The 11427-nt window shown below is 42.7% G+C and overlaps 1 protein-coding gene across 3 annotated transcripts; it reads right to left on the reverse strand.

Annotated features, from left to right (window-relative positions):
- LOC136444758 (dynein light chain Tctex-type 5-like) lies at positions 1 to 4015 on the reverse strand. Of its 3 annotated transcripts, none has more exons than XM_066442485.1 (3): positions 3807 to 4015; positions 2601 to 2800; positions 1 to 1965 (listed from the first exon to the last, which is right to left on the reverse strand). In XM_066442485.1, exon 3 carries the CDS (start codon positions 1739 to 1741, stop codon positions 1082 to 1084), a length of 660 nt encoding a protein of 219 aa, XP_066298582.1. In that variant the 5' UTR covers positions 1742 to 1965; positions 2601 to 2800; positions 3807 to 4015; the 3' UTR covers positions 1 to 1081. The 3 variants fall into 3 exon arrangements, with proteins under 3 accessions (XP_066298582.1, XP_066298583.1, XP_066298581.1); XM_066442486.1 differs by lacking the exon at positions 3807 to 4015 and adding an exon at positions 2987 to 3159; XM_066442484.1 differs by lacking the exon at positions 3807 to 4015 and adding an exon at positions 2981 to 3159.
- Between the last annotated feature and the right edge of the window lie 7412 nt (positions 4016 to 11427).

The following is an 11427-nucleotide window of genomic DNA, read 5'->3' on the forward strand; positions in this document are numbered from 1 at the left end:
TGTCAGCAAACGTATTGTTTGCTTCTTTTCTCTCTCCGGACGTTTCTAATTGTGACATATCATATGTTTCAGGCCTGTGGGTACAGATTGAATTAACTACAGAGATGTTTTGTTGCTGAATATATTTTGTACAACACAGTGCCCTTTCCTTTCAACCGGGTAGATCCTACTACAATAACAAGAAACGTAATCCTTAAAATCTTTGGAGAAGACTAAGATGTCCTTAAGGTGATGTGGGTTTAAGCGGATCAACAGAAGAATAACTTCAAAGGATCGTTAGAATGATGACGCTTTGTTCGGTGATGATTACACACAAATCCTGGTGGGCGTGTAAAAGTAAGGAAAGCAGATACATTGATATCATACATGCCTCATACAAAGTATTATTACATTGCTATGTACAAAACGTATACACTAACGACATAACGTATCAAACTACATTATCAGAAAGGATAGTAAGCTATAACTTCTGCAGAACAATATAGGGACGAACTAGGAAGGATCGAGGGGCAGGGGGCGTGACATGATACAATCATAAGGAAATAACACTTTACTTGTGAAAGAAAGTAAAAAGTGAAATATGTGTAACGTTATATTCACGTATTGCTAACCTATAAAAATGCACGTTGATATTTGCTCTGTCCTTCCCAATGTAGTATTACTTGTTCGTCCCTTTATATCTAGCACTAACTTTGTCAACTCCAGTCTTATGCTACATGTATCTGTAATAAGGTCCGATCTTAAACATTACTGTACATGGTAACGCGTTACAAAAATGGAAAAACCTAATATATACAAAAGGTGTGTGTTTGGAGCACAGGCAAAGCAATATTGGTGCGAAATATTCAGATATCGGGCACAAAATTATTATTCTTTATCTACCAAATTGATATGTACCCGTTATAGAATGAAATGATAACCCTTAGTACATCACCACGATGTTTCTCAGAAGTTGTCCTCAAAAGTGAAAACGAAGATGTAACATATTCACAGGGAATTCCTAGTACTGTACTTGCATAACTTGACGGTTGCACGGTTGAGATATGAGAATCCTTCGTTACGGTCGAGAACTTGCAGAATTTCATTCAAAATACACCCCATATACAGTAGCCACCGCAAACAACGACTCATTTCTGTAGGTGGCCGTGGCGTAGTTGTCGGTGGACTGGTCCCACAGACACCGACTGCCCAGTTCCACGGTATTGTTGTCCGTCTGTCCGATACAGACATGGCTGACGATTTTGTACCGCGAGAAGTTGAGCTCCTTGACTCTGTTCTTCAAGACGTCTGCCAGGATGGTGGTCAGGTTCGCGCTCGTTCCCGGGTCGTACTTCTCGTTCTCCAGGTACTGTTGTAACACCATGTTCATCACGGCTTCCACTTTAGCGGGGGAGAACTTCTTCCCTTCGTCGGGAGTCATTTTGTACGTGTTCTCCTGCTTGGTTTTCGCGCGCCGCCCGCGGCTGGACTGCGACGTGCCCGCGAAGCTCATTCTCCGCGACATGATGGTGCTGAGAGCGACCATGGAGAATCTCTTCAGCGGGGAGAACTTGCTCCCTCCCCGAAGCTCTCTCCGTTGGAAGCCGGTGGTCCTGCCCGTCCCCGCGGTCATGCTGCTCTCCTGTGACCCTATAGACGACGCCCGGTTCGTCGTCTTGCGGAGCGGGGACGACACCGACGCTCCCTCCATGGCGTTGAAGCGGTCCAAACTCTCCTCTGTCAGCTGGCTGACTGAAGCCATCTCGGCAGCTGACGTAGCACCCACTCACACGTGTCGACAAATCACACACAGGCTAAGCCTTGAAAACTTAATCCCTGAATACTAATTTGTGCAAACCCAGGGAGAAAGTACACAGTACTGTCCTTGAAACCGGGTCGCTAGGGTCTGAATGGGGTGGTGGCGCCGTGCAGTAATACGCGGTAGTGAGCTTCTTTTGTGGCCTGCGGTCTCGGTAGAAATCCGCCCTGAATGGACAAACAACAACGGGTTAGATCCCACAAAGAGATCCTTTCACGAGGATCTATGTGAATAAAGAAGTAGACCACATTCATGTACTAGACATATAGTCCGTTTACAATAGACAAGCATGACACTATATATAGTATATAGGCTACAACTTTACAAGCTACTGTCATAATGACTCAAAGAGAATGTTTTACATGTACGTATTCGTTTACGGTTTTATACTTTCCTATAACGTGGAACGCATAATGTTATTGTTATAGGCACTTCGTCTGAAGTGGGGAGGGACCTTAACAGGTGTCATTAGCGACAAAATTATCCTAAGATGCGCGTGTGTGTGTTTGTTTGTGCTATGTGTATGTGTGTGTGTGTGTGTGTAATTTATGCATATGTGTGTGTGTGTGTGTGTGTGTATGTGTGTGTGCACGCGTATGTATGTGTGTGTGTTCGTGTGTGTGTGTATGTGCAAGTTCGAAGAATTAAGTGTTAATTATCAAATTAAACTTGCATTGCGACATGTTCTCTCCTTGGACGCCTCAATCAGTACAGCCAAGAAGATACAGTACAGCTGTATGAGTATCACGACAAAACAACGATTCTGTTGATGTTCACCCCGGCCGAAGTCAGTTTATCTTACCTGAAACGTTGTTCTGCGTACTTGTACCCGTGCTGCTCTGTAGTACCATCCAAGTACCCGTACGATCTACTGCAGCAAGAGTGTACTGAAGTACCCTGTGGGGAAAGTGGAGTCCCTTTTGACCTAATTCCGCTCTGGAGTGGTAAATCCTTTGCCAGCTACCCTGTCCTAAGGCGGAGAGTTCTCTCTCAAACAGTCGTCTGAGAAAAAAAAGGACAAAAACAAGCAAAATCAACAAACGTGAACCTTATTTGTATTGGTGGACCTCGACCTGAGGTGGCGCTTTTTGGGACAAGCAAACTCTGAGCCTGTTTTTCACCATATACAGCTTTGTTCCTATGAACGATTACAACAAAGGGTTTGACAGAAAAACAACATGCCCTGACACAATGGCACGCGGTGTTCCGAACAGTGGGTATAGAGGTTCAGCAAGGCGCGACGCCTCTGTCAGTGCACAACCCTGCGTCCAATTCACGCCAACAAGTGCGCAGACAAAAACAGAACGGGAGTCTATCCAATGTTGGCTGTGTGCCTAAGTGGACGACCTGAAGATAAAATACAGCATCAGACGATAAAATCGATTATGTCGGCGGCACAACACCTGCATTGAAATAGCTGTTGAGATTACGCTTGTTTAGAAAATGTGTGGTATTTTGTAGTCTCTACCAGACTAACTAACGTCACGCTAGCTATAGGGAGAATAATTTTGCCAGGGGAGTTTGGCTACCACAGGGTTTCTTTGGTCGGCTTCGGAGGGAGGAATGTTAATGTTAATGCTAATTATTCCCCTTTTTGCCGAATTCTACGATCCAAACCCCCGAAAAAAGCTCTTGTTGACGCTAGCTATTCTGTATGATCCGCTAACAGAAAATCTACGGGTGTGTTTACCATGGGTCGTCTCGGTGGGTAGCTCTAAGGACACTCTCTCAACAGTGAAAGTCCAGTGTGCCATGAAAGTTTTAGCCAACCATGCCCTGCTGGAACACTCTCCTAACCAGTCAAACAACCATCCATTCCGCTTCACTTCTCTCTTTTAAAAGAATACTTGATTTGGTTCCGTGTACGCCTCAACTTGTTCCCCCACTTTAACACTACAAATTTTCACGTAATGTGTGGCTAAACGCCTTTAAATTGCACTGGTGGCAATAACACAGCCAAAACAGCAAAAATAACAACTGTAGAGAAAGCGTGAAATTATGAACTTACCCTAATGTCGGACGGACGTATCTCTGACGATCGTCAGACGACGTTTTTGGTCAGAGTTGCGTCCCAGCCAGACACAGAAGCTTTACACCTGTTTGAAGAACAATCTTAAAGTCGATCTGAAGTGTATCTCAGGAGAGGTTGTTTAACCTTGGCTCAGACGACGGGGTGTTTATTCTACAGGTAACACTGTTTACCTGCACGACGCCCCAGAGAAGGTCACGTGGTTCCTGTCAGTCTTGCGTGGCCCTGGGGAACAAATGTCGTCTGAAACGTCGTCTGACAGAAATGTCTATCAACGTGTTCAACTATGGCGTTATATGTCCTGACGGTGTTTATGTTTAGTAAAATTGGAACCATCCATTGTACGTTTCTCTGTTAACAACCACTTTGGGTATGAATTGGTTGTTTATTGTCTCGTAAAATATGAGATTGATAACAAATTCAGGAATGCCGCAAGACTGCAGTGTGTTGGCGCCATTTTCCAGCTTAAAGAGGTTTTTGAGGAAAACAACTCCTGAACAAACTTCCATGAAGATTCATATATGTTCTAAATCATTAGCAGAAACAACTTGACGAAGAACTTCGACCAAGAAATATCACCGTAGCTCTATACCAACAAGTTACAACACCACGCAAACTAGTTGAGGGTACATCGGTGATAGATGTAACGTGTTACTGGCTCACACATAATTACTCTACTTAAAAGACAATAGCCTTAGGCAGTGTGTACCATTTTGTACCATTAAGAACTCTCGATTACTGATAGGAATGGTTTTCCCACGGAGGACTGGGCAAAAGTAAGAGAAACTTTAAGCGTGCATGCTACCACACTGTATACTAGCATGTTCTCAGTTTGTCAGCTTCAACAATTTCATTTTTTCAAGATCAGACGTTTTTCTATAACAGCTGTGAAGGATGTAAAAGCTATTGACACGTGGTTATGGAAAGGGCGCTTACAGCTGTCGCTCTAGATTAAAGATTACATCTTTTTGTACGTTTAGGATGTACCCAGATAAATCACAACCTCAAATACAGCCAAACCTTTGATAGTGACCCCCTCTGTTTGGAAGTCCCTCAGATTTGATATCTCTCCATTGACTCAGTAAGACGGTCTACAGTGGCTACCTGCGGACTGTGATCGCTTTCTTTTCAATTCCTTTCAGTGGTCGCTGTGGACAGGTTTAACCGCGCTGTGGTTTGTAACAACAAAAAGACCAGCAAACCTAACATCCAATAATGTATGCATGTATTGGTGATCTATATGTATGTTCTTAGGCCGCAGTATGCTCTGTCTGTGAGTTATTGTAGGTCAGGACACTTTCTCGGGTGTTATGAAGACAGAAATAAAAATTTCAAAGGAAACCCAAGCAATATTAGGGTACGAAAAATCGGATTTTGAAAGTCAATCTATTTAGTCATTTCTATACATGATAAGTTCAAACAACACTATCACAATGTATAGCAACGTCCATGATGCAAAAACACGACGTTGTTGTGATGTGATCATGAGAACTCCCTGAAAATGGTGGCCGGAGTTTTTTGTAGCCTCGCGAAATTAATGGGATCGTCGTACAGACTTTGCGCGGTTTTAAAATCCGAACAGTATATGTACGGCGAAAGGGTAAATGCAAAAATGTTCGCGGTGGTTTTATGTTTTGTCCAATACTGTAGCAGTATGTGACTATATATATAGCGCTGCCGCAAACTTAAAACCACCGCGAACACCCCATTTTCGCCTTAGCGCGAAATAAAAATCACTGACACTGAACCCAACCGAAAAACGATTAACATTAACGTCATTTCCTGAGTTGTTGTAAACATTTCCTGAGCCGTAGTGAGAAACCAACCAGAAGACGGACGATACATGCCTGACGACGTTTTCGACTGTCAGTCGTCCTCGTTGATCAATCGGGCATCTAGTCGTTGCTATGGTTACGTTTGTGCTGAGCAGGCCAGAGTGGCAGCTGTGCACACTGGGGACGAGAGCGGCAGAGGAAACTAGTGCACTCCACCTGAAAGGTTTTGAAAACTACTGCCAACCTGAGTACACACAGGACCGTGTTTCGAAACTTCTCACGTCCCTTTGATACCATACAGGGAATGTGTCTTTACTCATAAATGATAATGATGATGGTTTGTTGGTCAGAAATTACCCGTGCAATGGCAGCCTTTCTAGTGCTGAATTGGCGCAGGATTTACCCTCGCATAATACACATTAGGCTACACCAAGTAATTTTTATGGATGACGTCCGCGCGCGCATTGATTTTGGTCTGTTCCCAGAAAAAACACAAGAAATTCCACTTCCTGTAACTATGACCAACGAGTTACGACAGTGCCGCAAATCAATGGGGTATGGAAAGAAACAGGACAGGACAACATCTTCTGTTCAACTCCAACTGATTTATTCAAATTATTGCTGTTTTCATGATGAATAAAATAATTGGTTAGTTGTTACACTGTGTTCTCTCATTCAATTTGTGTCCTAACATGTGTCGTCGACTATCATATTTCAAATCTAGGCATGTTGTTTTTTTCGGCCCTTCTTGTTTTTTTTTTCGCACTCTCGCATTAGATTTAGGGTCTCCAAAGGACGTCATCCATAAAAATTACTTGGTGCAGCCTTACCAACAAATACATATTAGCTCCGCACTTGCACTTTGTGGAACTGTCGCAAGGGTCTGGGCAGCTGCTATTCGGCGCTACCAGGTGACCTCAATACGACGCGTGTGTGTGTGTGTGCATGTGTGTGTGTGTGTGTGTGTGTGTATGTGTGCACTATGTGTGTGACAGTGTGAGAGAATATGTATGTGTTTGTGTTTGAGATCAACTGAAAGGTTGCAGTTCGTGGCCAGAACTTTATTTGCAGTAGTGGACTTTTCATCGTCAGGTACATTACCATATGAATGAAAACTAAGCACACAGGTAGAAAAGGGTCAGCATTGCTATTGATGAAGGGAAGATTCGAGCCTTTAGGATAAAAGAAAAACAGTTTAAAATTTTCCCCTAGATGCTACCTAAAAATATGCGTTTTGTTTGCGTCATGTATGGAAGACTGGGCCGTGACTTAAAAGCTTGAAGTATGGCCCTGTGCAACCCGCCAGAACCAACTCAAATTGAGGTGAGTTCACCCAAAGCCAACACGCCATTAAGGTGCATTATCATAATTTACCCAAATGGCCACGTCTGCTCTAGATCAAGTGATACATTGGAGCAAGACAACAACAGGCATGATTGTTATACGTAAAAAAACATTATATGTATTCTTCATTTCAAAGATGTCCAAATATATAACCCGGATATCGGTAAGGAATCAAACGTACCTTTTCAAATCTTATTGGACCACAAATGAAAATTCCACAGAGCTACTCTGGGGTTCAGGCAAGATGATTACGAGCTATGTCGTTCCTTGCCATGGAACGGCAGCCTCCCCATTTTTGGAGAAGATGCCACCCCAAGTGGGCTGGCATAAGCGAGCCTTGGACGGCTGAGCTGAGCTGTCCTATGGCTTAGGAGATCACTAGTTCTCTGTCTGGGAACTTAGTGTCTCAAAAAGCTAGGGCCCTCCGTGGTGCCCCTTAAGACCGGTCTGGCTACGCCAGGCTGTATCGCAAGACGTCACGTAACACGATGTCGCATTATGTCAGAATTACACTGAAAAAACACAAATATTGTCAAATTTCGTCGTTATAAGTTTATTTTCCCACAATTTCCCAGACTCTTCTTGCCCTCCCCTCGATACAAGGTTTAATATTGTATGCAAATTCTAATTTGTTATTGCAAACCCGTGTTTGGTTTCCCCAGCCCCACCTATACCCCCGCAAATCTTTACACTACCTTAAGAGCAAGCATCTTTCGTTCGTGGTTTGGACACCAAAAAGGCCATTTGGGTAAATTATGTTCATGAACACCTGTAACACAGGTGAGTATAATTAATCTGAATGTAATAATTGATTTATTGAGAAACTATGAAGACTGGTCAGGACATCTATCAATCAATTTGATCGTAGGCAAACTCCGTAGGCCCAGTAGCTGACGTGAGGATACAAAAAGACATTTAAGCAAAAACAAAGAAACAGTTCAAAGAAAAGTATTCTTTATTCAATACTTTAGACTAGACATAAACAAGAAAAGAAGGTAATAAAAACACATCTACTGAATCTCATTCTGTCATAAATGCTACTGCCAGAGATCTGACAAAGGAACAACGTCAAAAGTGTACGTTGAAACAAACTCTCTCGTGCTTATATGCATTCACACTATCACTTAAGATATAAAAACAAACCTTATTTTAGTTACATTAGATATTTTGTTATTTGTAACGCTTGTTAATCTCAACATCTAAAAGTTTACTGAATACACACAAGTTGATTACAGATGCATGCAAAACATGGCCACCTTGCGAGGTTTCTAACAATAACAGCAGAACGGGTACGTAACTCTACTTACAATAAGATACAAAATATATCTATTTATGTAACACATCATTCACTCACTGACTTATTGTAATCCTTTAGCTATGCAGATATGCACATGATTTACTTATGAAAGTTTACAGTTTACACTATGATTCATGCCAATTTAAGATACACTACTTCCACAGGATGTATATTTCACTTGTTGTCCAGACACAAAATAGACCATTTGGGTAAATTATGTTGATGAGCTTCTGTAACACAGGTGATCGTCATTATGGTTGAATATATCTATTGTTATTCTGGTAAATTATGATTAAGAAGTACTTCTTTACAGAATTTTTTTCCAAAGTACTCATTCAAGTATTCAAGTTTCCATAAGATATAATGACCGATATATTTATACTGTATGAAGCTCATATGAATTCATTTTACAGTTGTATTAAAGATCATAGAAATACGATATTTCCATGTTTTTACATCTGTAAAATGGACTCCGATGAGCTTCTGCACTGGTCCCCGCAGCAGGAGGAAGATGTCGGCTCTGTCATTCTTCGAACTTCTGCACCGGTCCCCTCAGCAGAAGAAAGATGCCGGCTCTGGCCGTGGGTTCACCCAGACAAGCTCGGTGACCAGCAGTGCAGAAACTGGGGAAAGGAACTATAACTCACCTTACCATAGTTTTATACATCATTTACTTCTGACATTAGACAAGAATTAAACATTAAACACGGTCAGATGATGATGATAGAACAATAACAACAACAGTAGAAGAACAACAATCTCCTCTCCCCTGCCTCATGATATATTTACGAAACGAGACAGTAACTGTTCTGGTATCAAAAAGGCGCCGCACATCAATGAAACGTAAAGTCGGACAACCACAAATCGTTCTAAACATACAAAATAAGACATCCACAACAACTGACATTGCATTAGCATTGCATAACTCTCGATGCATAGACATAACCGGAACAACAAGATACATACCTGAATACCTGGTCCTCTAAACTTGCACCGAAAAGCCGCGGAATCGAGAAGTCCTGTCTGAGACGTGCACAGGTAACACACGTCAACAAACCTGAACTTTTTTACTTTTAACCTTACGTTCACTATGGTACCTGATACACACATAACGTCGCGGTATGTTTGACGTACTGTCAAACACGTTTGCAGATGACACTCATTTAGTATGAAAGCTCACAAGCTAACTCTAAAACGCTTCTCTTGGACTTGTTTCTCCTGTGTACTAACCTACATTCTCCTCCGATCTTGAACACAGCTACATCTATCCTTATTCGTAAACTCAACGGGCCACACCTGAACGTAACACGGTGTTAATAAAGCGCCGCCCAGTGACAGGTGCAGGTACTGCAGCCGCTGACCTCCATCCACAATCAGGCTGCACCTGACCGTGACACGACCATGCTGAAGCGCCGCATAGTGAAGGGTGACGGTATCGCAGCCCAGGAGTGCCCAGTTTAGATAATTAGGTACAAGTACAGAATCAGCTAGAACCCAGGAGAAGGTGTGCAGTCTGGTGATTCAAGGTTTTATTGCATCAAAGTTTTAATTTTTCCTTTTCTTAAAAATGAAGTCTCATCACATCAGACTGGAAGTCCGAACAAGACATAAAGCGAAGATTGGGAATAGCCTCAGCAGCTTCTGCCTCTTTGGATCGTGTGTGGCGCTGTAAACACCTCTCAAGATCGACCAAATTACACACGTATAATACTCTGGTCCTATCAGTCCTCTTGTATGGCGCTGAGACATTGACCCTTACACAGGCACTAGTACACAAACTAGATGCCTTCGACTCTCAGTGCTTCAGAAAGATTGAAGGCATCCGATGGGATGACTTCATTTCCAACGAAATAGTCCGTCGCAGTACCAAGGACATTGGCAGAACTAACCAACTGCCGGTAAGTTGTAAAATCGCCAAGCAACAGATGATCTTCCTGGGTCACGTCTCCAGGGCGGTTACTACTCAGGACGTCATCAAACTGATTTCACCGGAATCCAACCGGGCATGGAAACGCCCAAGTCAAGAGGTCGCCCTGGAGGAAGATGGGAAGACCAGATCTCCAACACACTCCAATTGCAAGGGCTGGGGATCACCAGAACAGACGGGGACATGCCGGAGGGTCTACGCTGAGAGTAGACAAACCTGGCGTGACCTAGCTACGCATGTCTGTAGCCGCTATGCATCAGTTCCTGATGCTCGCGAATTTTCCTAAAAACTAATTACGTCAGACAGACACGTAGTTTTGGACGTGCCTCCTGACGCTTAATGTGAAACACTACAAGTGAAACCAACTCAATTCAATTCAGTTCTCATTCATCATTAGTCTAACTATTGTCACGTTGGGGCACCACCGAAGCGGCAAACAGCTGTCTCCATCCTTCTTGATTTTCTGCTTTTCTTAATGTTTCACTTTGTGTCATGCCTGTCCATTATCTGCTATCATCCTCACATCTATTACGTTACTTCTTCCTTCCTCCCTAAACGGTTGTATGATACCCTGTATGATAGTTTTAGCTGGTCCCAATGTAATCCATAGTCATAGATAATGTGTCACTGTCAGTTTTCAGTGTTTCCTAAACTCAATGCAATGATAGCAGTTTTGGTCTAGCCCCCTGTACGTCTAGACTGTTATTAGCCTGGGTTTACACAATCTCTCGCTGGATGGGGGCGGTAATTGTCGGGCCGGCCGCTAGGAGCGCGATTTTGACAGGCAAGTCTGTGATCATTACCTTCGCCGAGAAGGTTATGTTTTGGGTAGCGTTTGTATGTGTGTATGTAAATGACCAGCATAACTCAAGAAGACTTTGGACAACTTCTGTCATTTGGTAGAAAAGATGATCAACTGGTATGATTTATAATCGATGAGAAACACTCATAATATGTCAGTCAATAATCATTTGGCGAAGGTACCGAGGTCGTGGAACTCTCTAGTTTTGTGATAACGTTACTTATCCTGGCGGAGAAATATATAACTGCAGATAGTCCAAAATAACGCGCAACTAGAGATAGACGTAAGATCGCAAGAAACCAAGATAATAAACCCAACCGATTCATCTGCTTGGAGATTAGTTATTCGTGATAATTCGACAGAGCTCTACAATTCTATCGCCTCTGCATAAGATACGCTTTCTCATTTTGAAATTAAGCCCAGGAAATCTTTCTGACTTATCAAGACAAAATGCA

Source organism: Branchiostoma lanceolatum, chromosome 11, assembly GCF_035083965.1.
Source record: "Branchiostoma lanceolatum isolate klBraLanc5 chromosome 11, klBraLanc5.hap2, whole genome shotgun sequence".
NCBI classification, from domain to species: Eukaryota; Metazoa; Chordata; class Leptocardii; order Amphioxiformes; family Branchiostomatidae; genus Branchiostoma; species Branchiostoma lanceolatum.